Source organism: Artibeus jamaicensis, unplaced genomic scaffold, assembly GCF_021234435.1.
Source record: "Artibeus jamaicensis isolate MK-2021 breed Jamaican fruit bat unplaced genomic scaffold, CSHL_Jam_final contig_685, whole genome shotgun sequence".
Classification (NCBI taxonomy): Eukaryota; Metazoa; Chordata; class Mammalia; order Chiroptera; family Phyllostomidae; genus Artibeus; species Artibeus jamaicensis.
The window spans coordinates 25,049,295-25,076,848 of record NW_026521924.1 but is presented as its reverse complement, the minus strand read 5'-3'; the positions used below and the strand labels follow the sequence as shown (position 1 = coordinate 25,076,848).

The 27,554-nt window shown below is 57.5% G+C and overlaps 1 protein-coding gene and 1 long non-coding RNA gene across 2 annotated transcripts; one reads left to right on the top strand and one right to left on the bottom strand.

Moving 5' to 3' along the window:
* The first annotated feature begins 59 nt into the window (after positions 1-59).
* On the top strand, positions 60-27,438 carry ADA (adenosine deaminase). Its single transcript, XM_037164559.2, has 12 exons — positions 60-216; positions 11,254-11,315; positions 16,195-16,317; positions 21,189-21,332; positions 22,091-22,206; positions 23,426-23,553; positions 24,183-24,254; positions 24,339-24,440; positions 24,698-24,762; positions 26,028-26,157; positions 26,662-26,764; positions 27,147-27,438. Exons 1-12 carry the CDS (start codon positions 184-186, stop codon positions 27,158-27,160), a joined length of 1,092 nt encoding a protein of 363 aa, XP_037020454.2. The 5' UTR covers positions 60-183; the 3' UTR covers positions 27,161-27,438.
* On the bottom strand, positions 9,897-18,319 carry LOC128628310 (uncharacterized). Its single transcript, XR_008392659.1, has 3 exons — positions 18,165-18,319; positions 13,790-14,322; positions 9,897-11,683 (listed from the first exon to the last, which is right to left on the bottom strand). It is a non-coding gene; the product is annotated as an uncharacterized LOC128628310 (long non-coding RNA).
* Positions 27,439-27,554: the final 116 nt, after the last annotated feature.

The following is a 27,554-nucleotide window of genomic DNA, read 5'->3' as shown; positions in this document are numbered from 1 at the left end:
GGCGGGGCCTAAAGCGGGGCGGGGGCGGGGCGGGCCGGGGGCGGGGCCGGACCGGGCCCCGTTAAGAAGGGAGTGGCGGGCCACAGTTACTGCCGGCCCGGGAGAAACCGACCGGCGTCCTACGCAGCCGTAGGCCACCTGCATTCAGTGGAGGGAGCAGCGCCAAGGCACACGTTTGGCACCATGGCCCAGACGCCCGCCTTCAACAAGCCCAAAGTGAGCGCGGGCCGGGGCGGGCGGGACTCCTGGTCAGGGTTCTGGCTTCCTGTCTGGCTGGAGAGCTTTAAGGGCTTCCACGCTGCGGGAGTGAACGGAAGCCGCTGCACGCGCTTCTCAGCTCAGGCCCTCGCCCGCCTCCAGGCTGTTCAGTAGAGACAATGAGGAGGGGTGGGTCTTGAATTCGGAGGCACCTGTGGCTGCCTTCAGAGTTCTGCTTCCAGCGCCGACTTGGCCCTTCTGGGTCTCAGTTTTACCACCTGTCAAATGGGCTTCCTATCTGGAGCCCCTTGTCTATCCCCGTAGGTGTCTAGCAGGTAGTGAGTGAGTGTGTGTAGTGAGTACTGGGTGCTCTGTGAATTTTAGTAACACTGTGATGGTTTTGTCCGTGGCAAGGAGCCCGTTGTGGATGTGCGGGTGGGAAGAACCGTGAGCCATGCCAGAGACAGGGGCAGAGGGTTTGGGTGGGCCTTAGGCCTTGCACTCTTCTGGTAAGATTCATTTGGCCGCTGGTCCCAAGGGATCACTCTCTTGTCCCTCTTCCCACCAGCTGTGGTATCTTGGGAATAGTGGGGTCAGGGAGAGTCCAGGCCCACTGGTGGGGCTTCAGAGCACTTGGATTCATCCAGGAAGGGGCAGCATGGAAAAGTCTGCCCAGCGGAGCGGACCAGCTGGTGGGATCTGAGACTGCCGAGGGGTCAGGGCAGCCATGAGTTTCAGTCCGCCTTACTTACCCACCTGAGAAGCAGGTGCAGGTGATGGGGGCAGAGGTCACAAAAGTGTTGGGAGAGTCCTGTGTCTGTATGCAGAGGAGAGGGTGAGAAAGCAGTTGAGGGGCCTCTGAGGGGTTAAGTCCTAGCCCCCCATCCACTGATAATGCCCCACCACAGGGCAAATGCTCAGCTACTTCCTGCCAGGTGTTCCAAGTTCTGGGGGAGCACTTTTGCCCCCCCATCCCCAAAGTGTCCTTCGCATCTTGTCAAATGCAGGTGCCCCATCGTTAGTGGTTCCTTCCTCGAAAAAAAATTTTTTTAATCATTTGGGATCCCCTTGGTCTGGGGAACTACCTTACCTGATATGAACGCCAAAGCAGCAGACACACCCCGTTGACTGGGAGTGGAATGGAGTTCCGGAGAGAGATGACAGGGGGCACTATAATAGATTTTTGCTACATGCGCCAATTTGATCCTTGGAACACTTTTGTAACAGCCCAGTGGGAGAGAGACTATTACTGTTATCCCTAATTTTTGGCCTCGCCCAGTCCTTTCCTGTGATTGAAGTGGGAGGGTCATTTCCGCTCTCTGGGCCTCAGTTTCCGCACATGGGAAACAGGCCCCACCTGCTTGTAGTGGTCTCCAGAGGTCGCCCACTGAGTACTAGATTTTCTGTCCTCAGAAAGAGGGGACATGCCCAAGCTCCGCTCAGCCGCTGCAACCAGCACCAGCTCCCTGTCTTCCTGTGGATGGGGCAGATAAATAACTCCTAGGATGAGTGTCCGGTGCTCATCAAGTTGCATTGTAGTGCTGTGTCAGTCACCGTTCCGGCATGGTCCCTGGAGTAATCCATTTCATTCTAACAGTGATGGTGTGAGGTGTCCGCCTGTCTTACAGACAAAGAGACAGAGGCACGAAGATGAACTAGATTAGGAAAGTCCGAGTAGCTTAACTAGGGTTTGTGGATGGCTTCACAATCCTGTGGCTCTCCCCCGCTTTCCTGAACTGCCTCTGCAGAAGCCTTTGCGGGTAGGGGTACCAGAGCTCCAGGTGCAGGCCTGTCTGGCAGGTCACACCTACCTCCAGGCGAGGCCCAGGACCTGGCCCGCTGTAAGAAGCCAGAGCAGAGTAGAGCTTTCCAAACTTGAAGGTGTACTCAACAATCACTTGACTTTTGTTAACATTCGCACTCTGAATCAGGAGCTCTAGTGTGGGTGCTGAGATGCTACACTTCTGACAAGCTCCCAGGTGGTGCAGGGACCACACTTTTGGTAGCAAGACCCCAGGCAGCTGCCTAGTGGCGTGATGATGGCGTTCCGACAGATGCTTCCTGAGCACCTGCGGGGCCCTGGAGGAGGCACAGCGCGAGTGGAGGGGTGGCCCTTAGGTATCGCCGCAGGAGGCAAGCAAGCCTGGGAAATGGCATGGCACTCAGGGTGAGCTCTGTGTCAGGGGGGACACTGTTGATCCCCTGCCTGGGATTTTAATAATAGTAATAATAATGGCTGTCATTTGAATGTTTGTGGGTACCCAGTACCTTCTGTGATTTACCTCACAGAATCCCCTGAACAAGGACTTGGCAGGGTAGATTTCTTCTTCCTCTTCCTCCTCCTCTTCTTCTTCTTGCTTCTTAACATGGTTTTTATTTGTGAGAATTCAGGGGAACGACACCCAAAGAGGAAAGGCTGTGAGGAAGAGCCCTCTCTGGAGGGTACGGAACCCACCCCTCCTGTTGTGCTCCTGTTTGGGTCACGTGACCCCATCCCGTGGGAGCCAGAGGAAAGGAACGTGTCTGTGAGTGACAGAGTTAGAAGGTACCCATCCACAGCGCTTCCCAAAGCTTCGCAAGATTGGCCAAGTGGTATGCAAGACACGCAGCAAGACACTTCTTCACCGTGTCCCTTGCAGATGGTGTGAGGGAAAGGCTCTCCCACATCAGGGCCAAAGGTTGCAAAATGTAGAAGGTGAGGGCAAGCCCCTTGTTACACCACAGGCAGAACACAGGGTGAGTGAGAAACTCGAGGGCATTGTGGGCTTGAGCATTCTCTCCACTGTTTCACTGGTCCCACAGGGAGACAGCGCTCCCCACCCAAGTGACGTTACCAACGGTGTAAAATGCTGCAGGGCAGTCTAGTCCCCTCCACAGCACCCAGAACAGAAGAGGTTACTGAGCAGTGAGCAGAGAATCTGTGTAATGATACACGCCGTAGAGCCTTTCTTCTGGTACTCCTGCTTAATAAAGGTGTCCCAACTCCCTGGGCCAGGTGCCCCGGTGCTCGGTGTCCTGTGCCTTCAGCACCTTCTTCAGCCCCTTCGACCTCTGTCTGCTGCGCTGCCCCGCCCACCAAGGCAGATGGTTTCATCCCCATTTACAGATGCAGAGGCCGAGGCCGGTGACGTGGCTGGCCCAGGGCTAGTCAAAATCTGAGAGCCGAGTTGGCCAGCCACGTAGGAGCAGCCGTTTTCTCAGTTGTGCCTTTTTGAGGGAGAGGAGAATTGGAACTCAGTCTCCACACACTTTTTTCTTTCTCAGATTTGAATGTTTACTCTGACTCAGGCGCTATTCTGATGTGCATATGTGCGTGTATGAGTTCATTTAATGCTCACCACAGTCCTCCCGAGGTAGGTCCTGTTATTCTCTCCATTTACACATGAAGACAGGGAGGCTCAGAGAGGGGAAGGAGCTTGCCGACATCACACAGTCAGAAAGCAGAAGGGCTAGACTTACACCCAGATCTACCCGAAACTGATGTGGATGCCATTACCGGCTTTGCTGAACTGCCATCCCCGCTTAGTGGGGGAGGAGTTAGAATTAGGGTGACCTCGGACTTCAGAACACCTAGGGTAGGATCCCAGCCTCAGCACTCATCAGTGACAAGAGCTTCTGCAGACAGTTTCCTGAACCCCAGCTTCCTTCTCTAAAATGGCCCAATACCACCAAGCTCATGGGGCCCTCGGGGGAAGCTGGTCTGCTGGCTGGTGCAGCTGTGGGCTCAGGAAGTCTCTCCCCTGCCCTGCTGCCACTGGAAGGCACTGCCTTGGGCTTCCAGTGCTTTTTTTGGTGACCAGAGCCACTTGTTAAAGTACAGATGCCCCTGGGAAGAGCCCGGCTTACCCGTTACATCTCCCCAGGTGGCAGGTGGGAGGGACAGGAACAGTGACTGGGTTTCTCGGAAGCTTCTCTTTGACGGAGGAGGAAGTGAGGACCAGGGTGGGCAACTGCCGTGTCTGGGCGCACAGCGAGCACAGGAGGCCGGCCCAAGTTCATATCTGACCTCGCATGGGCTTGACTGGTGTGGGAAGGGGCCCCATCAGCTGGGAGAAACCTGTCCACCCGCCCAGTTGTTCTAGGGAGTGTCCCCACAGTGGGGAGGGGGGAGACTGTGGTCTGATTGGAACAGGGGGAGAAGAGCAGGCTCAAATCTGTATTTCCCCAGAGTGTTGGGGGATGGCTTACCCCCACCCTTTAGGGTTCTGAGGCCCCTGAGTAGCAAGGTTGGGAGACCAGTGAGGAGTTTAAACTTGGGTGGCAGCTGGGGCCAGGCTGCCTGGCTCTGAGTGCCGATTCCCCCACTTATCAATGGTAGGAGCTTGGCCGAGTTGCTGCTCTGTGCCTCCGTCTACACGTGTCAAAACAGGAATCGGGCTTTTATCCACCCCACATAAGATGTCAATTACAGACCTGCCTGGGGTGGGGGGGCGCCAGTGCCAGCTGCTATTGATCGTCCTTGTCATGATTATCACCCATTCAGTTCGGACTTTACCAGCACTGACTCGGTGCCGCTATGGAGAGCGTAGGGTGGTAGTTGTGACTTCGTCCTGGCTGTGGCACTCATTAATCTGGGATTTACAGCAAGTTCCTTAATCTTGCTGCGCCTCAAGTTTTCTCACCTATAAAATGGGGTAACTCTGCGGAGTTCCAAGGCTGTTGACCCATGGGATGTGCCTCTGGACACATCTGCCTTCCGTGAAACCTCTAGGGAAGCCCACAGCAGCAACAGAGAGCTAAGTCAGGCTCCAGGTCGGCAGGAAGCACTGCGGGACAGCTCCGCCCCTTCCCTTCTGTACCTCACAGCTGCAGGAGCCCAGCTGGGGCAGAGCACAGAGGCCTTCCTGGAAGAGGTGTGGCTGAAACAATTTGTCAGCCCCAGGGCTGCTCTGTCTCCTCCTCTTACCCTACAAGTCAGCTGAGAGGCCGTGGTGGCACTGGCCCCTGGCACTGCCCAGCTCGTTGCCAGGAGCAGAGCTAGGAAGGGAGAGGATGGCAGCCCCCTCCCCCCCAACCCTGTGGGCACCGTGGCTCATCCAGGTTCTAACTGCAGCGCCCAGATTCTGGGACTGGCTGGGCAACACTCACTGCTTTGACCTGCCTGGATTCTCCGCCAGGCCATAGGGGGTAGGTGAGCCCCTCCTCGAGGAGGGAGAGGACACAGCACTGCTGACCTAGGACAGGGGAAGGGGGTGCCATCACTCGGTCACTCAGCACCTCCCACGCCCTTCTCACTGTGCCAGGCACTAGGCCCTGAGGGTGCAGCCTGAGGACGCAAAGTCCCTGCTTCCAGTGAACTCACAGTGGGGGGGGGGGGGATACACATGGTAAGAGAATTTAAAAACTGGTGGGATGGAAATGAAACAGTGATGTATTTGTGGGCCCTGAGGAGCCCTGAGAAGTGGTCTGATTGGGGCAGGCACAGGGGGAGGACAGCCCCCGACCCTTCGGCAGCTGTAAGCGGGGAGTCAGATCTTGGAGTGTCCTGTGCAGAAATCCAACACTTGGGTCCTCGTCCTGGCTCTGCTACGGCCACCTTGGGTGTCCCTGGGCAAGTGAATGCACCTCCCTGGTCCTCACTTGTCTGGCTGGCATCACCTGAGGGCCAGGACTCAGAGTGTTGCCCTGTGCCCCAGGGTGCCCATTAATCAATACTGTTGGTAACTGGAAAGCTTCCTGGCAAGCCTGGGAGGATCTCCTGCAGCTCTGATTGTGAGTCAGCCTCACGGAGAGCAGGGGCAGAGGAGGGGGCATGAGGCTCCTCTCCCAGAGGCCTGGGGTGGGATGCGTGCGTGGGTAGATGCTGGGCCCTGGGCAACGCTTGGGCTTAGGGTTGGAAAGACTTGGGTTCCAACCAGCCCTGCCACTGTAGGTCCATGTAACCCTGGGCAGTTCGCTGACTTTCTCTGATGTAGCTTGGCCAGTCCAGGCAGGGCTGCCGAGTACCTCTGCCGAGGGGTTAAGGAGAAGTGAGGTAAAGGGCCTGATGACAGGCAGCTGCCGTTACTGTTGCTGTATTATTTATATCCGAGGCCAGGCCTGTAGGAGTTCAAGATGCAGACCAGCGTTCAGATCCTGACTCCATCACTGACTGACCCTGGGTCCTTAGATACTGCTTTGTACCTCAGTTTCCCCATCTGGAAAATGGGAGTGGAGTCCCAACTTTCCCGGTTATAAGAATGAACTAAGATAAGGCATGAGCGTGGTTTCGCACCCGGTAGTCACTGCTGCTGCTTTTCCCTGAATGGGGTCAGTGGGTCAGGGCCCCCGCCGCAGCCTCTGAGCTTGCACCCCGTGTCATCTGGGGTGGGCCGATGCTTCTCCGTGGGTAATCGCAGTTTCCCAGGAAGTCCAATGGGAGCAGCTTGGGCTGCTTGTGGAAGTGGCTCCTGCCTCTGCTTCTCCCCCGAACCATGTCTGGGCAGCTTCCCAGAAGCCCCAAGCAGGGTAGAATCCGTGGGGCACGGTGGGCAGGCCAGCTCCGTCTTCTCTCTCCCTGGGGCACTCCTGCTTCCTGCCTGTGTCTCTGCCACGCACGGCTGCACCGGGGGTACCTCACGCTTACCGAGCACTACCGTGTACGGTGCCGGAGGAGTTCCAGGTATTGGTCATCTCCCATCTGGTCTCCTGCACCTGCCCTCTCTTCCGCCTCCTGCCAACCGGCTCACCACGCAGCAGCAGAAACAGCTTTTAAAAGGCCACTCCCCTCTTTACAACTCTTCAGTGGATCCCCTTAACTGTGACCTGCAATGTCTCCCTGGCTTCCATCCCTTGACTTTCTGGCTTCGTCTCTCACCACCAACCTCATTCTCTGCACTTGAACCAATTTCCTGACTGCGTTCTGATTTGGACACTTAGCACCTGCAGTTCCCTCTGTCTGGAATGGTTCTCTGCTGTCCTTCCCCCGCCACCCCCCACCACGTGCGGCGTCCCCTCTATTTGTCCCCTCCCCCAGAGCGATCATTTCTGGGTGCTTTCTGAGTCCCACCCCCACTTCCTGGCTGTTTTCCTTTTTCTTGCACACAATCAGTAACGATGGGTTCAGAAAGCTGTGCGTGCTTTCGGGCGGGGCAGACTATAGTAGTGACCAACGTCCCCAGGTCTAGGGGGTCTGAAGCAGCTGAGGTGTCCGTCATTCTGCTCACATTACATGTCCGTCACAGTCTGCTTTTCGACTTCTAACCTCTCCTACCTCCTCGAACCTCACGCTACTCCTTCCTCTCCACTTCAGTCTCCTCCACCGTCACTTAAACACGCTCACGTCATTCCCACCTGAAAAATAAACACAGGGCTGCTGACCCACATCCACCTAAATGTCCTCCATTTTCTTACCCCTGCTTCTCTCTTTCCCTACCCCGGTGTGGAGCCGGCTCACTCAGGCCTCTGGAATGGTTCCTTTAGTGCAGCGGTTCTTTAAAAAAAACTAAATAAAACAACAAACAACAAAACCTGCACCCAGGCTCACTGCAGGGATTGTGATTTAATTGCTGTGGGTGGGTGGGCCCAGGCATCCGGCACTTTCCAGAGCTTCCTGGGTGCTCCCAGTGGGCAGCCAGGGTTGAGAACCCCTCCTCCTGGGGGTCTGTGTCCTGCGTTCTGGGTCCCAGGGACATGCTTCTGCTCTCCTACTCCTTGGCCTCTGGCAGGATGCAGCCGTACTAGTTTCCTGTGGCTGCTGTAACAAATACCATACGCTGGGTAACTTGAAACAGCAGAAATTCATTTTCTCACTGTCCCCGAGGCCAGGAGTCCAAAGTCAATGTCTCGGCAGTGCTGTACCCCCTCTGAGGGCTCCAGGGGCGGGAGAACCCACTCCTCGCTCTCTTCCAGCTTCCAGTGGCCCCATCACTCCCATCTGCCTCTGTGCTCATGTGGCTGCTCCCTCTTGGGTGTTTCTCAAAACACTTTGTCATAAGGAGACAGGCGACCGGAGCAGGGGCTGTCCAGAGAGTCCAGGATAAGCCCCTTCTTTCAAGGCTTTTAATAATCACACCTTGCCATCTGAGGTGACACAGGTCCTGGGGGTTAGGACATAGACATGTTTTGTGGGGCTACCATTCAGCCCTCTACTCCAACCAGGGGGCCCACCCCTCCTCCCTGAATTCCGATCGCCCCTTGCCTTCCGAACACCACACATCCCCATGCCCCTCCCTTCTCTGGGGCTCTTCTGCAAGCCCACCTCTTCTGTGAAGCCCCCGGGCGCCGCTGCTTGTCAAGGTTTCACCTGGGCCCTGTCCTCCACGCCCTCCCCCTGGGGGACCTCACTCAAGACCGCAGCTCTGGTGACGTCTGTTCCTTCTCACATCTCCAGCCTCCATCTCTGAGGACTCCAGGCCCTCATATCCACGGGCTCTGTCCATTTATACTTAGAAATCTCAAAGATTTCCCGGTTTAATATAACAAAGACCGAACGGATCGCGCCTGTCTCCCCGCGCTCCCGCCCCACCTCACCCCCTTCGCACTTGGCCTTCTTCCCGGGCTCTCTGCCTCAGAGCGTGGGACTCACTACCCACCGGGGCCCAACCTGGAGCATTACCCTTGATACCTCCCGCTGCCCACCTGCTTTCCCACATGCACCTCGTCTCCCTGGTTCAAGGCATCACCTCTCATACACTCGACTGCAGTCACCTCTAACTGGTCCTGCTACGGGTTCTCCTCCCCCTCCAGCCAGCTTCAAGCTCTGCGGCGGCTTCTCTGTGCTCTCAGGTTAAAGCCACCTCTTCCTGTGGCCCAGTGGCCCTGCGGCCTCTCCAGTCCCACAGACACCCCCGCCCCGGCCTTTGCACCGTGCGCTGCTTCCTCTCGTGCACCACGCTCTCTCTCACCACACGGCCTTTCTTTGGGCCTGGAATGTTCTTCCCATCCTCCTCCTCACGTGGTTCTTCATCTGTCAGGTCTTGGGTCAAGACCTGCTTTTTCTGGGAAGCCCTTGTCGGCCTGCTGCTGGGCGAGGCTCTGTTTTGTCCGCTTTTCCCAGGACCACGTCGGTGCTTCCCAGGGAGCACTCATGGCCTCGACTCTGCATTTATCGGTGGGGCCCTTCGTGTCTCTCCCTTGCTGGACCATGTGTGTCCCAGGAGCAGGCCCCTGTCCCTTTAGCTCACCTCTCCATCCCCAGCAGGGCGTGGCAGTCTGGTGCAGGAAGGACTCTTCACTGATGGTTATTTCACGCTGACTCTGTGCTGAGCACACTGTGCACGGTCACGTGGTCAACCCTCCGAAGCCCAGGAGGCAGGCGCCGTCTTCCCTGCCGGACGGACGGAGACGCCAGGGAGCGAGCAGAGGGGCTGTGCGGCAAACGAGAAGGCCGCCCTGCCTCTCCAGCTGAATCCTCACCCCGGCCACGGGGAGGGTTAAGGATAAGAAAACAGAGGCTCAAGGAAATGAGGTCCCCTGTGCAAGGCCACACCCCTGGTTGGCAGGTCCCTGGACTAGAAACATCGTTGTTCTCGATGCTGAGCATTTTGAGGGGCACCCAGTAAACCTTTGGCTGAGTGGGCATCGAATTCATTTGGTCAGGGAATCCAGCAGCTTGGTTGACGCCGAGCTTACATGTGAGCGCCGCTTGGTCCCGTGCCAGCTGGACGGCTGCTGGAGAGATCTGATGGCTCAGATGTCCTGCTGATAGACAGGCTTGGTAGCTCTGTCCCTGCCGGCCCCCCCCCCCCCCCCCCCCCGCCCCCGGGCCCAGGGCCGGGTTTCCTCCAAGGGAGGCGCCCATGCGGGTGTTCTAGGACATGCTGAGTCTCCTCTGCAGCCGAGGCAGCCGCCTTCTCGTCCACATCCCTAAGTTCCAGGGACCGCCCCACGCTGCTGGGCATGGCAGTGAGGGCTGTGTAGCTCTCCCCCTGGCCCAGGAACGTGTCCTTTGTGACCTGGGACAGGCAGAGGACGGAGGCACTTCCCCGCTGTCTTCCAGCACCTGCTGCGCTTTTCTCGGCAGCACGTGGAAAACACTGAGGGGAGGAGGCCGTTCCCCGTGGGCCGTGCGCACCCACCTGCACTGGGTTTGGAATCCTGACAATTGTCAGGGAGGCAGGCGGAGCCCGTTGTTTTCCCGTCGAAACTGAGGCCCAGAGCTCGAGTGTCGTGTCCCAGTCGTGCAGCCAGAGGAAGAGGCAAGGCTGGGAGTCGGGCCTGGCGGGCGTCTCCCAAGACCCTGTACGTAAACTGGTGGCTTTGTGTGCAGAGCGCTGTCCGTGGGGCTGGGTTTTGTTCGTGGGGCCGGGCGCGTAGGAGACGATCACCCAGATGGCGGAGTATCTGGTGTCCTTTCTTGAGTCGTGGAAAGATCTTGTGTTGCTTTAATATTAATTCCCGAGAAGCCATGTTTAAGTAACACCTGCTTTTGAAAGTGGAGCCTGGCCAGCGTGGCTCCATGGGTTGGAGGGTTGTGCCACATACCGAGAGGTGGATGGTTCGATCCCCGGTGGGACTACACATACAGAAAGGCAACCAATTGATGTTTCTCTCCCTCCCTCTCTTCCTTTTTCTCTAAAAGCAGTGAAAAAAACTGTCCTCGGGTTAAGATTTTAAAAAGTGAAAATGGTGTCTGATTTTTGAGATATGCCATGTGATTCACTAGTACAGGAAGTCTGTGGTCCACCCTTGTTGTCAAAGCAGGAATTTGTTTAGCAAGTTGTCCGAGAACAGGACTCGCCTGGGCGGCGGCTGGGGCTCTGGAGCTCCGAGGGGACTGTGGCAGGCCTCGTGTGTTGAAGCACCAGCTTCGGAACTGGGCTTGAGTTAGAATTCTGGTTCTGTCACTTGTCGGCTGTGCTTAAATCCAAAGGCACTGGCTTGCTGTGTGGCCTTGGACCAGTTCTCAAACCTCTCTGAACCTCAGTATTCTTGCTGTGAATGAGACAGAGAAACAAACCCACCACACAGGTGGGGATTAAATGAGATCAGGTGTGTAGAGTTTGGTGACGCGTACGTGATGTCTGGCAGGCAGTACCTCAGGGCTATCGCGGTTCATGTTAACACTGACTCTCTGAAGAGCCCGTCAGGTACTCACGGTGTGCGTTCTCTCTTGCTTCCCTTCGCCCCTTCCAGGTAGAACTACACGTCCACCTCGATGGATCCATCAAGCCCGAAACCATCTTATACTATGGAAGGTACGTCCACAGATAAGAGGCTTCCCTCCCCAGACCTGGGCAGGGTCCCCAGTGTGAGGACCCGAGAGAACCCCAGGCCTGCTGCTCCTTCCCTTCCCCCTGTGCGATCCCGCCAGCCCCGGCCAGAGGAGCGGCTCTCCGAGCTGGGGACCCACAGCCCGTGCCCTCCGCCTTGGGTGCCTTTGACTCTTGTCTTTCCGCTCCCAGGTGAGCTGAGGGGACTGTGCCTTACCTTGCATGTGGACACACACACACACACAGTACAAGTGGAAGCAGTTCCCAGGGCTGAGCCAGTCACTGTTTTCTGGCAGAGAACTGGCGGCAGGTGACACACACACATGGGAGGGGGTGTTGCTATCCGCATCTCACTGGGGAGAGAGCAGGTTCAGAGAGGTGAAGGCAGTTGCCCAAGGCCACACAGCAAGTAAATGGCAGAGTCAAAAGTTGACAGGCAGGCTGACTGCCACAGCTTTTCCTACCTCACCATGGAGATGAGCTACTGAGAGCCGTGAAGGGGCTCCCTCTGTGGTCACAACGCCGCACCTTCCAAGTGAGACGTGCCTCCTGCCTCAGCTCGTGTGCATGCGGGTGGGCCGGAGGGTCCCCGGGGCCCCTAGGGAGGGAGGGCCACGCCTCCCTCCCCACACCCCCCATGGTGTGTGACCCCTCTGTTGGGTGCAGCACCTAGAGCTCAGGGACTTGCGAAGGAAGGCCAGTGTCAATTTAAATTCATACACAGCTTTCTCATTGTGCCTTTGGCCTCCGCAAGCTGAGGATAAGAATAGGGCCTTCCCTCGGCTGGTGCGACCTAGTGGACTGAGCACCAGCCTGCAAACTAGAGGGTTGCAAGTTTAATTCCCAGTCTTGAGCGGCCTCTGGTCCACAACCCAGGCTTGTGCCCAAACTGGAAATTGAACTGGCAACCCTTTGGTTCGTAGGCTGGCACTCGACCAGTGAGTTACCAGCCAGGGCCACTTTGCTCTGTCTTGTTTCGCGTCCAAAGATCTTGCTCTAGGAAGCGGCTATTGATTTGTTAATTACGTAAGTATGTTCGCAGTTACTGCAAACCAGCACACCTGAGTTAACTTACTGATTCCTCATGCCCACTGTTAAAGTAGATACTGTTATTGTCCCTATATTACAGATGCAGAGGAAACTGAGTCATGATTGATGAAGTGACTTGTCTAGTAAGCAGGGCTGTGACCAGGTCCCTGCCCTTGACCGGCACCCCTGCCGCTAGAGGTTTAGGCGAAGCACCACAGGGGAGACACTCAGCTGGGGAGTCCAGGAAACGGACTTAATGATGACAGGGTCATTAATCACAACCAACGGCTCTGCCAATGGGGCAGAACCTCTTGGCTTATCTTAGCCTGTCCCTCGCCTAAGTTGAGGGCCAGCCACTGAACAAGGCTCTGATGACGTCATTTGGGTGGGTTATCAGGGGCGGAGATGGGATCTAATCAGGGTGCTTGTTAAGGCAGTAAAGGGTCATAGAGCGCTCATTAGTGCAGCAATGAGGCCAGAGTGCCAGGGCTGGGTGGAGGGAGAGGAGCCACCCATGTTGGGTGGCTGGTTGGAGCTTTTGTCTCCCGCGCCGCCTGGGAGTCTCGGGAACAGTCCTGGCCCTGGACAGGGGGTGCTGGTGCCAGATGGAGTTTGGCCTCGAGGCCAGCAGGTGAGGGGAGCAGGGAGTGGGTCCGATCAATAAGGGCAGCCCTGGAGGACTCCCGGGTGGGGGTGGGCCGGGGCCAAACCCACTGGCTCCTTTTCTGCCCCCGGAGCCTCCACTGCTTCTGTTTTCACCCCTTTCTTCTTCCTGTGAGTCTGTCCTCCCCGGGGCCTTTTCCTGACTCTCGTGTCCTTCATGACACCATCTGCTCTTTCTCTGAGGCGCATCTGGCTGCGCTCTTCCCTGTCACCGCCCTGTCTGAGTCACCACCGGTCCCTCCCTCAGACTATTGCAGCGGCCCCCTGACTGGTCTCCAAGTGTCCACTCTGGCCTCACATCTACCATCCCCACAATACGCAGTCAGAGCAGTTGTCTTAAAACACATGGTTTGACCCTGGCTGGTGTGGCTCAGTGGGCTGAATGCTGGCCTGACAAAAAAGGGTTTGATTCCCAGTCAGGGCACATCCTTGGGTTGCAAATTGGGTCCCCAGTAGGGGACACATGAGAAGCAGCCACACACTGATGTCTCTCTCCCTCTCTTTTTCCCTCTCTTCCCTTCTTTCTAAAAATAAATCAATAATTTAAAAAATTTTTTTAAAGACACGGTTGGGCCAGCTCACTCCCTCAGCTCTCAGACCCTCTCCCCAGTCCCTCCCACCTTACTCAGGGTCAAAGCCATGGCCCTTAATATTCTACAAAGCCTGAGGGAGATCTCTAACCTCTTCTGCTGCTCCTTGCTTAGTCCACACTGGGCGTTTCTCAAACATCCCAGACCTAAGAAACCCAGAGAGGGTGGGCAGCTTACCCAAGGTCACACAGCCTTTATCTCAGAGCTGGGATTCAACCCCAGGCCACCTGGCTGCAGAGCACGCTGTCTTTCCCAGGACACATTCATAGCCTCCTGTGTTCTCTGCACGTGCAAAGAAAATGCTCCACGTTTTACGGACGAGGATGTGGAGGTCCTCCGAGGGGACAGCTCCTGCCCAGGGTGGTGCGGCACGGAACGCACAGGAGGGGCATGGACTTCCAGCTCCGCCACCTGAGTTCACCCTCCTCTCGGGGCTCTCTGTGGCCAGGGTCCTTGTAGGCACATTGCCCTCCATGGCAGGAAGAGGACGAGGGGGATGGAGTTGGGCAAAAGCCCCCGTCTCTGGTTCGCTGGTTAGATATGGAGGAGCCCGGGACGGGGAGGGGAAAGGAGCCGCCCGCCTTCCAGGGGTGGTCAGGCACTCGCTGCTGTCCACTCACTGCCCGGCACATCAAAGGCTCTCAGAGCGTCAGACAGAGAGTCGGAACTGTGGACCTCTGGACCCTGGGTGGAAATCCATGAGCGGAGATCTGGAAGAGAATGTTCGGGAGGCAGCACCCCAACAGGTGGCGGTGGGGTCCAGGGCCAATGTGGCCACCGAACCTGCCAATACGAGAGCCAGAGCCTCAGCACCACCTCCTCTGCCTTCAGCCCACTGGCTCCCAGAAAGTTATTCCAAATACAGTATGGGGCAGGCTGGCCAGCGGCGGGGAGAAGGCTCAGTGGGCACTGAGCAATCGACCTCAGGGTGATGCCCATTGGGCGCTCACAGGGAGAGGGGCCACCCAAAGGGGAGGAGGGCATATTTAGGGGGCTTAGGGAATAGCTTCTCAGGTAGGAAAACACTTTCATATCTGAACGGAAGCCACTAAGGGACTTTGACACTGTTCGGTCAAACTTCCGTTTCTTTGACAATTTCCTCCTGTCATCTTGCTTTGTCGAAACTGGACGCTCGAGCCTCCTAATGCTTTTAATGGAATTTATTGGGGTGGTGTTGGTTAATAAAGCTGCGGGGGAGTCCCGCCCACGGCCCACAGGCCTCTTGCAGCCAAGGATGGCCATGAATGCGGCCCAACGCAAAATCGTAAACTTACTAAAACATGATGAGGTTTTTTTGTGATTACGTTGTCACAGTGTATTTAACATGTGGCCCAAGACAACTCTTCATCTTCTAGTGCGGCCCCAGAGAGGCCAAAAGGTCGGACACCCCTGCACGCATACAGGTTTCAAGTGTACAACTCAATAAAACACCATCCGTACCGAAATGCTCACCACCCAAATGATCCTCCTGATTTAATCATCGAATCCTCTTCACCGTTTGCTCCTATTTGTTTTCAGAGAATTTTTATGAGTTTGAGTCGAACTGATGACGTTGCTGGGAAGCAAGGTGTCTTGCTCTTTTGTTTTCCTCTTAAATCATCTTGACGTTTGTTCTACTCCCTGAAGGGTTTTCTTGCCTTTGTTTTCCATGCCTTTGGTCTCGTCCCGATGGTGGCTGCCATGTTTCTAGATTCCCAACAGCTCCTTCTTCCTCTCTCAACGTCCCCTTTTTAAGAAAGCGATGTCTCATTTCAAGGGTGTATCGTCCTTTCATCTCCTTGAGGATGCTCATTTTAGGGTTTGAGTTTTCTGCATTTTTTTGTTTGTTTTCTTAGATCTCCTTTTGTCTCTTGTTCTGTCCCACATGGTAGAAACATTTACAGAGTGTCTGGTGACCTTTTCTGTCTCTTTTATCTTAAAAGTGGGAAAACTGCGGCCCAGAGTGACCCGGGAGTCGGGCAGAGCCCCAGTGAGCAGAGGGGGCTGGGGCCTGTGGCCGGGCTGTGGAAGCAGAGATGCAGGCCTTACTGAGTGGTGACCGTGTCCAGCCTGTGAGGGGACTGCGGGCAGGGATAGGAGGGACTCAGGTCAACAGCCTGCCAGCCGGCCCTCTCCCAGGACACTGGACCAAACAACCCTCACTGATAGAGAGCAAACAAAACAGAGAGCAGAGAAGCGGGAGGGCCGGTGCTTGGCTGGGCCTGCCCCTGCCCTGTAGTATTGCCCCTGGTAGCCCCTGACCTGACAGATGACCACGTGTGCCCACTCTTGGGGTGCAGGTGGAACTTGTGGGCTTGTTGCCCTGGGACCTTCCCTGCTCCAGCCATGTATGTGTGTGTGTGCGCATCCATGCACACACACAGGCTTTCACCCCCTGAAATCCACTGGCTGGTTATGGCCTCGAGGACAGGAGGTGCCGGGAGAACTCTGCTCTTGATTCTGTATGCCCTGGACCTCAGTTTTCCCATCTGTCCAATGGGTGGAGTTGGATGGCGAGGTCCTCAGGTTTCCTGCCGTGGCCCCCGGGAGAGTTCGTCCAGTCCTCCCTGGGGCAGTCTGTCACCCTCCTGTTTTGTCCCCAGGCAGAGGGGGGTCTCCCTCCCAGCTGACACTGCCGAGGAACTGCAGAACATCATCGGCATGGACAAGCCGATCAGCCTCCCAGCCTTCCTGGCCAAGTTCAACTACTACATGCCCGCCATTGCGTGAGTCACCCTTGGGCCCCGGGCAGCGTCCATCACTGTGCTCACGAGGGGCCGCCAGCCCCAGGCCTGCCCCTCAGCCTGTGGGGTAGGAGACCCTAGTTCTGCTTCTCACCATTTGTATACTTGCTCGACTCTGTGCATTTGGGCCTCGATGTTCTCTTCTGGAAAGTGGGCGTGCGAGACTGAAATGCCTGCAGCTTCTATAGAGAAGTGGCGGCATGTGGGGGTTAGGAACACAGACCCTCGTCTCCGACTCTTCCATGGAATAATGTTGGGCAGAGTCCCTCCTGGGCCTCAGCGCCCCCATCTAGACCCTGGGCCATGTGTTCCCATCCAGCTCCTGGAGTTTGCACCGGACACAGCGCTGTCCTCAGCCAGTCGCCTTTCACCGTGGACACAACTGCTGCTTTTACCAACAGCCAGGCACTGGTGATCTTATGTCACTTTGCATTCCGTCTACTTTTTCATAGCAGAATACCCACATGTAGACGAATCTAATAGACGCACAGCTCACAGAACCATACTTTCCATAGTCGTCCACGGGCCTGCCAGGTGGGCTTACTCCTCATTTCTGGGGGTGGGAATGAAGGCCCAGGGAAGTGAAGGGGCTTGCCCGGGACACCACAGCTGGCAGGGGGCAAAGCCCAGCTTCTCGCCTCGGTCCCGCCTTGAGCTTTCTGGCAGGAGGTAGAGCTTCTGAGGTCAGGCAATGATCAGCCGTGGCAGTCGGCGCCCTGGGAGCTGAGGATGGGGGTTGCGGGGAGCCAAAGGGGCTGGGGCCAGTCAGGAAGGCTGCCTGGAGGAGGCAGTAAGGCTCCGTTCGTGGGATGGAGAGGGTGTGACATTGTCCAGAGGGGCAGGCCTGAGGAAAGGCTCAGAGGATGGGCCGAGCACGGGCTGTTGGAGGATCAGCAAAGCAGGTGTGTGAGGCAGGTAGAGGTGTTGGCCGGAGAAGCAGCAGAACAGGTACAAGGAGTCCAGGGGAGGGAAGATGGGTGGCCAGGTGGCTGACTTCATGCTGGAAGCTTTTGGGCTCAGCCCGGGAGGCGATGACTGTTCTAGTGTTTGCCTCTGGTAAGCACACACATGCCACCTTCCTGGAGACACGTGCTGCTTTCCCAAGACCCCGCCCCCGCTCGCCCCAGAACGAATGAGCAGGCCCAGACATCTTTGCCATGGCACCTGCAGGCAGCTCCTGTCTCTCTGGCCCCATGACAGAAGAGGCCTGGCTCCCCGAAGGCCAAACCCACCCAGGCTGCTAAAGGTCACCTCCTGCAGGGCTGCCTGGCCACTTGGGGCCACGGCCGTGAGCTCTGACTTTCCACCCCCTTGCCTGCATCCACAGGGGTCAGATGAGGGCCCTCATCACCTGCCACTGGCCCCTAGGCTCACCCCTCTCCGGCCACATCGGCGTCCTGTGGCATGGCAGGCACCACGCACAGCCTGGCCCCAGGTCCTCCGTGATTGCCGTTCCCTCCGCCCGGAATGCTGTTCCCGTAGATGCCCCGGGCTGCCTCCCACGGCTCCCTCACAACTCTGCTCAGACATCACTCTCTCAGTGAGGCCCTGGTCACACTACTGCAAATTGCAGTCCCATACTCCTCCCCCTGCTTCACATGTGTCCATAAAACTTCTCACCATCTGACCTGTGACATAGTTTATATTTTACTCACTTTCCTGTCTCTCTCACCAGACTGTAGGCTCTGGGAGGCCGTGGATTTTGTCCACCTCCTTCGCTGTGTCCCCTGGGCCTGGGGCAGTGTCGGCCACAGCCATGGGGGACATCAGGCCCACCCCCCACCCAGGGCTCACTGCGTCCCCCAGGGTTTCCTGCAGCAGCCGCCCACCTTCCTCCTGGTTCTCAGAGGTGCAGGTCCTCCCTGGGCCTCCTCCTGGGAGCAGCTGATTCCCACCGGCGCCTCCCTCACACACTGCTTTCTAGTAATGGTTCCTCTTTCACCCTTCGTGGTGGAGACTTCCGGCTGAGGCCCCGTCCCCGTCCTCCGGTTGACACTCACGGCAGCCCCTGCAGGTTAATCTGTGCCCTGCTTCTGGGGCTGACACTCAGGAACAGCAGCTAAAACACTCGGAGCATTTGTCTGTCTGCTCCGAGCACTGGCTCCCATGAGTTTTATGAGGTTTAACTCACTCACCTTCACCGTGACCCTCGGATGTGGGTGTCAGAGAAGGCGATTAACTGGGGTCACACGGCAGGTGAGTGTGGGGACCAGGATTCCGGTCTGAGTCCCAGGTATCTCTCCCATCCCATCCCAGATCCCTCTGGACCCGCCCATCTGTGCCCTCCTCTCTCTCTGGTTTTTCTGGAGTGTGATTGACAAACAGCAATGGCATGCGTTGGAGGTGTGCGACTTGGTGTTTTGGCACCTCACACACCGGTCACCTTTCTCGTGTGTGGTTGAGAACACTTACGCTCTCCCCTCTTAGCACATCCCAACGAGACAATTCAGTGTTACATGCAGCCGCCGTGCTGTGCGATAATAAATCTCTAGAACTTACTCATCTCACACAACAGAAACTTTGTGCCCTTGGGCCCACGTCTCCCCACCCCCTGCCTGTCTCCCGAGACCCGCATTCTCCTCTCTGCTTTTACGAGCTCTGCTATTTTAGATCCCACACGTAAAGGAGGTCACGTAGCGGTTCTTTCTCTGCCCAGCTTCTTTCCCTGAGTGTCACGTTTTCCAGAAGTCGTTCATGTTGCAAACGGCAGGATTTCCTTCTTTAAGGCTACATGATCTTTCTCTATGTGAGAGAGTTTTAAGATTTTATTTATTCATTTATAAAATGAGGGGAAGGGAGGGAGAAAGAGAGAGAAACATCAATGTGTGAGAGAAACACCGGGTCGGGGCCTGCCACCCAGGAACGTGCCCCGACCGGGAATCAAACCTGTAACTGTTCGCTTGGTGGGGAGGATGCTGCACCAGCTGAGCCACGCTGGTCCCGGCGGAAAGGTCTCCCCGTCCACTCCTCCGTTGGTGGGCCCCTGGCTTGTTTCCATCCTTGGCTGTTATGAATAGTGAACGAACATGAAATTGCAGGCGTCTCTTGGAGATACGGATTCATTGCGTTTGGACGCGCACCCAGAAGTGGGACTGCTGGGCCACAGGGCCACTCTGTGTGACTGTTTGAGGGACCTTCGTGTCGCTTTCCTCAGTGGCTGCGCCCATTAGAGTCCCACCACCAGTGCCCACGGGTTCGGTTTTCTCGCCAACACCTGTCATGCTGTGGCTTCTCTTTTCCACAGTAGCCACCCTAACAGGTGTGAGGCAGTCTCTTACCGTAGCTGTGTACTTCCCTGATGATTAGTGAGGTTGGACACCTTTTCACGTGCCTGCTGGCCATCTGTGTCTTTGGAGAAATGTCTAGTCAGGTCCTTTGCCTACTTTTTAGTTAGGTAATTTGTTTTTTTTTCTGTTGAGTTATGGGAGTTCTTTCTATGTTTTGGATATTAGCCCCTTAGATTTGCGGATATTTTCTCCCATTCTGTAGTTACCTTTTCACTCTGGTGATGGTTTCCTTTGCTTTGCAAAAAGCTCTTTAGAGCCCTGGCTGGTGTAGCTCAGTGGACTGAGCACGGGCCTGGATCGAGGTTCGATTCCCAGTCAGGGCACATGCCGGGGTTGCAGGCCGATTCCCTGCAGGCCAGTTCCCAGCAGGGGACGCACGAAAGGCAACCATACCTTGATGTTTCTCCTCCTCCTCTCCTTCCCTTCCCCTCTAAAGATAAAAAATCTTAAAAAAACAAATCTCTTTAGTTTGGTGCAGTCCCGCTTGTCTGCTTTTGCTCTTGTGGCCTGCGTGTGTCCGCTCCTCTTGTTTCTTGTCCCCGCTGGCCTACATCCATCACTCAACACATTCGGAGCGGCTGCTATGTCCTAGGTTCTGTCCTTGGCTGTCCTTGTTCTGTGACAAGACAGATGGAGGGTCCTTGCCCCATGGTAACTGTGTTCTAGTTGGTGAGGTGAAAATTGGCTAGTAAACCACGTGGTGTGGGATGTTGGAGGGTAGTAAGAGCCGTGGAGGAAGGTCGAGTCCAGGGGAAGGGGTGGAGAGTGACAGAGGGGCCCTGGCCAATGTGGCTCGGTTGGTTGGGCATCGTCCCATAAGCCAAAAGGTCTCTGGTTCGATTCCCAGTCAGGGCACATGCCTGGGATGCGGGTTCCAAGTTCTGTCCCTGTTTGGGTCGCTTGCAGAAGGCAACCAATTGATGTTTCTCTCTTCCACAGATATTTCTCTCCCTCTCTTCCTTCCCTTCCCTTCTCTCTAAAATACAGTAAAATGATAAAATCCAGAGGTGGAGGGAGCATGGGGTGACCTTGGGGGGCTGCACACAAAGGCCTGGATGTGGGAACAGGCTGCACTGCCCCTTAGAGCCAGCGAGCCTCTGGTGGGCTCTCAGGTGTGAGAGGGGCGGTTGGCAGGGGGCGGGTCACACAGGCCTCTCGGGCCAGGCGAGAGAGTCGGGATTTCAGTCCACTCGATGGGAGGAGCCACTGGGGTCAGAGCGGAGCAGCCACGTGCTTGGATTTAGGTTTGGAAAAGACCGTTCTGGCCGCCGTGAGGAAAACAGTTACCGGGAGGCACGGAGACAGGGAGGCCAGTCAGAGAGACGAGGTAGTGAGAACCAGGGAGAAGGGGACAAGAAGTGGCCTGCAGTTTGGAACCAGAGCTGACAGGACTGGCTGAGTGTCTAGGATCCTCTCCAGGGGAGGCCCAGAGCTTGGCCCTGGAGGCTACGGGGCTGGAGCCCGGAAGTGGGTTTGATCTGCCAGTGGTTGGGGACAGGCTTGTTGTCACCAAGCTGTGAAGGGACATCGGAGGAGGTTGTCCCAAGTACTCTCTTCCTCTCCCAGGGGCTGCCGGGAGGCCATCAAAAGGATCGCTTACGAGTTTGTTGAGATGAAAGCCAAGGAGGGCGTGGTGTATGTGGAGGTGCGCTACAGCCCACACCTGCTGGCCAACTCCAAAGTGGAGCCGATCCCCTGGAACCAGGCTGAGTGAGTGACCACCTGGAGGGTGGCTGTGACAGGGTGGCCCAACCTGGGACCCGAGGGGCAGACTGCTGGGAGGCCCTGACCCAAGAAGACTTCCGTCTTGCCCCGTGATCTGGTCTGTGGCCTCAGAAAGATGGGCTTAGCTGGCCTGAGAGACGGGGTGCCCATCGCTCACCGGCATGTCCATTTTTACCTTGGGAGAAAGCGTTTGGCTGTGTCTTGTCACCCCTAGTCCTGGACACAGGCCTGCAGCCAGAAACACTGCTATCCAGTGGCTTCCAGGGGTCCTGCTCTAGCCCTGGAACGGAAGTGAGTCTGGCCCATTCCTGTCCCCTGCTGGGACCCCAGGGATCTCTAAGTGGTGTCCCCCAACCACTTTGCCCCTCCTAGCTGTGACTCCGATGCACGTAACAAGTGGGAATCGGTCCAGGTGAGCTTAGCGGTGCTCTTCTCCTGGGGCAGGGCCGTGTCTGACACAGGCACCCTCTGTCCCCCCTCCTGCAGGGACACCTGCACCCTCTCTCCCACGGGGACATTCTCCAGGTCTGGATGTGCCCAGGCAACCCCAAGGAAGCTGGGAGCGGGTGTGCTAGAGCGTGGGCATCTCCCTCAGTCTTTCTCAGAGGTGGTGGGGAGAGGAGGCTTCTGGAAGATTCCTCCTCTTCCCCTCCCCCACCCTCCTCCTCCTCTGTCCCAGGGCCAGTGCTGTCCTTCAGCACATGCTTTGTCTCAGGCCCATCCCTCCTCCTCTCTCCACACAGAGGGGACCTCACCCCGGATGAGGTGGTGGCCCTGGTGAGCCAAGGCCTGCAGGAGGGAGAGCGGGATTTCAAGGTGAAGGTGCGCTCCATCCTGTGCTGCATGCGCCATGAGCCCGGTGAGTATGACCTCGGATGACCTCAGGCCCCCCCGCCACCCACCCACCCTGGGCCACAGGTCTGACAGTGACTCCAACCTCCTGTCCTGGTGCTGGGGCTGCCCCTGGTATCCGCTTTGAGTCTATCAGCTGGACCTTAGGGCTTCCTGAAGTTATCAGAGCCCAGTCGGGCAGGCTCACAACTTCCTGGCAACAAAGGCGTCTCCCTCGAGAGACTGGGCTTACAGCCACAGGGCCTGCGGGAGGCTCCAAACCCACAAAGCATGATAACAGAAAATGATCTAAGGCAGGCTCTGAACAGCCCACGATTCTCTCCCCCGTCCTGTGGGCCAGGCCCCTTCTGGTCCGCCCTGTGGGGTCTCTCTCGGGTCCATTCTCCAGGACTGGGACTTCCAAGGTGTGGAGCTCCACTGTGTGACTTGGGCAAGTCACATCACCTCTTAGGGCCTCAGATACACATCGCCACAGGGGGTGGTGGCACTTACCTCACTCTCCACTGAGGAGGAGCGAGGACCACAGCAAAGGGCTGGCGCCCCCACCTGTCGGGCCTGCTGCACAGCGTGACTTGTGGGTATTTCCTCCAGGCCTTGTCGCCTGAACGCCATGGTCCTTTATCCTGTTTGACAGATTGAGGGAGGAAAGGGACGTGAAGCCTCTTGCTCCTCAGTCAGGAAGGCAGGAAGCTCAGAGGTGAACCATCTGGTTCCAAAGCCTGTGATTTTTTTCCTTTTCTAAACGTTTTGTGATGACTTTCTCGGTTGAGCCCACGGTACGTTAGCAATACGTTTAGTAATGCCAGTGTGAGTCACGTGCTGGATTTAAATGTTCAACTGCATGGGCCTCCGTCTGCCCACCTGAGTGGGGATGAGCCCCCCACGGAGGTTGTGGGGACAAATGAGACAACGGCCATTTGTTGTGCATCGAGCCCAGGCCCCGCCCTCAGTGCTTGACACGCGAGATCTCAGCACAGCCTCACCCTGACGCAGCTCGGTAGCTGGCGGCGTCCCACGAGGAGGGGAGACTGAGGCACTGGGTGGAGCAGCCATGTGGTCAGGCTGTGGCAGTCAGGGTTTGAAGACAGGACACTGGGCCCTGTGTCTCACACCGGCCTCCGGTGAGGGGTGAGGTAAGTGGGATGGGACAGCAAGGAGGCGTTCTGGAAGGCTCTCTCTCCTGGCCACGACGGCTGACAGAGCCCTGGTGGGCATCTGACCCACAGACTGGTCCCCCGAGGTGGTGGAGCTGTGTAAGAAGTACCAGCACCAGACTGTGGTGGGTATCGATCTGGCTGGGGATGAGACCATCCAAGGAAGCAGCCTCTTCCCAGGACACCTGAAGGCCTACGAGGTGGGCACTGTGGGAGGTGGGGGGGCTGTGGGAGAAGCTTGTTTCCCCCCCCACCATAGGGAGAAGTCACAGGGATTTGGGAGTGTGAGGCCTCCCGGGTCCCCAGGTGCCTTAGCTGGATCTGGGGGGCTCTAGGAACTGAGTTTGGTGTAAAGACCCTGCTTGCGGTGGGGAGGCTGTCCACCTGTGTCTGCTGTGACCTGCTGTGCGACCGCGGGTGAGCCTGTCTGGCTTGTTTGGAGCAGCCGTCTCAGCTTCTCGTGGCAGGGGTTAAGAGCGGGGGCTCTGGTGAATCACTGCACAGGTTCAGTGCTTGGCGTCCCACTTCCCGTTTGGCCTTGGTCTTGCCGCTTAACTCCCCTGAGCCTCAGTTTCCCCCGACGCCCCAAGTAGGTAATAGTGAATGTGAGCTGGTGGGTGCAGAGCACTTCATGCAGTGCCTGGCACGTGACTGTCTAATGGCACAGCTATCACTCACATCAATTAAAAAACCGGGCTTCCCCCCACAAGGCAGCTGGCCTGACTGTGGGTGTGGGTCAGCCTGCCGAAACTCAGACCCCAGCGTAGTGAAGGCAGGGCCTGCGGGGGGCTCTCCAAGGCCATGCACGACCTGGCTCTTGTCCTTCCAGGAGGCCGTGAAGAGCGGCATTCACCGCACGGTCCACGCCGGGGAGGTCAGCTCTGCAGAGGTGGTGAAAGAGGTAAGGAGCCCCCGGGGGGACTGTGGGGCCCTCCTGCCTACTTCTGCCCCAGGCCCCCCTGAGCTCCCGTCCGCTTCTCTGCAGGCTGTGGACACACTCAAGACAGAGAGGCTGGGACATGGCTACCACACCCTGGACGATGAGGCCCTTTACACCAGGCTGCGACAGAACAACATGCACTTTGAGGTAATTGGGACGGAGCACCGGGGAGGAAAGTCAGGAGGGGCCTGGGAGCTGCAGCGGGGCAAGCCGTGGTGGGCGTGGGCGGTGGGCACCAGAGCTGCTTGGTGGTAGAGAACACTGAGACAGGTGGGCACATGGGAATAAGCAGCAGGGGGCCACCTGACTGTGGTCTGAGCGGGCAGCTCCAGCCCCAGGGCATGGGGAGCGGGGGTCTGAGTGGCCTGGGGGTATCCCTGCCAGCTGCACGCCTGCTCTTCCAGGTCTGCCCCTGGTCCAGCTACCTCACAGGCGCCTGGAATCCGGCCACGGAGCACCCGGTCATTCGGTGAGGCTCGCTCCCGTGGGGCCCACTGGGTCTCATACCAGGAGAGCCAGGGAGGGAGAAAATGCAGGGACTGGGCACTGGCCAGGTGGTCTTCACACAAACCCCGTGCGAATCCCTGGGAAACTGGCATGACAAGCAGCGAAGCCGAAGCGCAGATGTGCTGGAGCTGGACTAACGAGCAGAGCTGGGGGCCTGTAGCTCACTGAGCTGGACTGCAAGGCCCTGCGGCCCAAGACCAACTTCACCCTCCAGCCCCTGCCTCCTCGGGGTCCGGAAGATGAGTCCCCCGTGCTCACAAGGTCTCTGCTCCTGGCACCTCTGGGCATTCCCCCGAGCACCAGCTCTGGGCTTTCCCCTGGGGGTCTGTCCCATCCTCCCACCCTGGTCTAAGGCAGAGGCCTGTGACTGAGCCCTGGGAGTGGCCTCAGGAGGGTGAAGCTGCCTTTCCTGACACAGGATGAGAACAGCGAGGACTCAGGGTGACCTCGGTCAGGCCGGCACTGGCCTGTCATGCACACGGAGGGAGCTTGGGCTCAGACGTGGATGACACGGGTCCAGAGATCTTCCTCGGAGGAGGGGAGCCTGTGGTCAGCCCAGGTGGAGGGTGTGGAGGCACACGGCCTGTGTGCTGGAGAAAAACCCAAGGGTCCCCTACAGGGCGTGGCGCTCAAAGGGACAATTGATGGCCTCAGACGTGGTGAACTGAGGACCTAGAGAAGGACCCAGAAGGAAGTGACATTTCCAGGAGAGACAGAGAGAGCCAGGAGGAAAGCCCAAGGGCGGTGTGTGAGCAGTGGCGTTCTGCACGACCCAGGGGCAGGAGGAGCTGGGCGGGGCCGACGGGACCTACGGTCTGGGGCCGTGCCAAGAACGGATTCCATGGTGCACTGGAAGAGCAGGGCCCCGCGGGAGTGAGGGCGATGGTGGAGGGTGCAGGCGGCTCTCCCGGAACGCTGGCTGTGAAGGGACAGGCTGGAGCGCGTGGTGGCTGGGGGAGGGGGCGCTGCCTGCGTGGCCCCTCCAGGCGGCCCCTCTACCTGGCTCCCTTCCGCCTTTGCCCAGCTCTGGCCTGACCGGAGGGTTTGAGTCTTGAGTTGCTGGTCACGTGGCCTCGGACAAGTCACCCAGGCTCTCTGATGTGTTGCTTCCTCTGGACGGGACATTCCAGGTGTGAGAAGGATGGCTCGAGGCTCAAAGGAGGCTGCTACACAGTGTCTGTTCACAAGAGTAAAGGGGGGGCTCTTTCCCTTCTCCCCCATATCCAGATTCAAAAAAGATCAGGCCAACTACTCGCTGAACACGGACGACCCGCTCATCTTCAAGTCCACCCTGGACACTGATTACCACATGACCAAGAAGGACATGGGCTTCACTGAAGAGGAGTTTGAGAGGCTGGTGAGTGGGCGTGGGCCCTGCTGGCCCGGACTCCGGGCTCGGCGTGCGTGAGAACCTCTGGAGACGAGGAGCCAAGCCAGACCCGGAGTTAGGTGCCTTCCAGGGTGACGTGCCGACCCGGACCCAGGCGTTTATCGTTCGCTTGCCCTCAGAGAACCTGGGAGTGTGGTCAGCTATGAAACTCTGCACCCACTTCCACGCCATCCACAGACCCCAGGCCGAGCCCTCGGCTTTCAGGTGTTACGATTCCCCAGGCCCGTCCCTCTCTGGCCCCAACATCCTGCCCTGCCTCTCAGTGTCTCCAGCTTCGTCCTCACACTGGAGTGAGAACACAGAACCTCACGGCTCTGCCCCGGCAGTTGCTGCCACATGACCTTGGACAGTCCCTTCCCCCTGAGCTTAACTAACCACCCACACTCAGAGAAGAGAGTGGACCACCCCTAGATTGCCAGGCGCTCCCTTCCGAATTCCCTGGTTCCATGTCTGCCATTCTGGCCCTTCCAGAACATCAACGCAGCCAAGTCCAGCTTCCTCCCAGAAGACGAGAAGAGGGAGCTACTCGATCAGCTCTACAAAGCCTATGGGATGCCACCTTCGGCCTCCGCAGGTGTGTCCCCGTCTTAGCTTCTGGGCTGCCTCGAGCAACCACCCTCCCTTCCTCTCCCGGGCAGCACTAGGGACTCCTAGTGGTGACTCCTTGGTTCCAGGGCCCTGGCTGGTGGTAGACTTTCCCTAGATTGGTGTATTTTCTATATAAAGCCACCTTCAGGCTGGTCTGGGGCATCTGCATGGCTGCCAAAGCCAAGGGCAGGGAGTTGGGCCTGGGTCTTAGCTCTGTTCTCTCTGGTGTGGCCTGGGCAAGACATTCCCCTGCTCCGAATCTCAGTTTCCCCTGGGGCCTCTTCCCTGGCTCGGATGTTCTCTGGTTTCCTTTTAACGCCCTGGGCACTGCGTTGCTTGAGCGCCTGCTTCTCTGACCCGGCCCGCAGGGCAGCACCTGTGAAGACGCAGTGGCTGCTTCGCCGAGCCCGAGCCCTGTGGGTGGAGACTTCGCAGCTCCAGGGGACCCAACGGCACTCTTACCTGTACTCCTGGGAAGACTGTGGTTTCCAGAGTCAGCTGTTGACGCTCTTGAGGCCTGCGTGCCCATTTCCAGGCACACGTGTACCTCAGCACGGCCACGCCTCTCCTCTGTGCCAGGCCAGGGTTGGTCTGAAACCCTCCTCCTACGGTGACTCGTACTTAAAAGCTGGTGCTTAATAAAGAAGCTGTCACACAGCATGTGATATGTGGTCTTGGGCAGGACGACATGGTGGGGAGGTGGGAACAGAAGGAGCCGCTGGGGCTCCCAGACTCAGCAGCCTGCCCAGTGGCAGGGCCCAGGGGGAGGCCAGAGC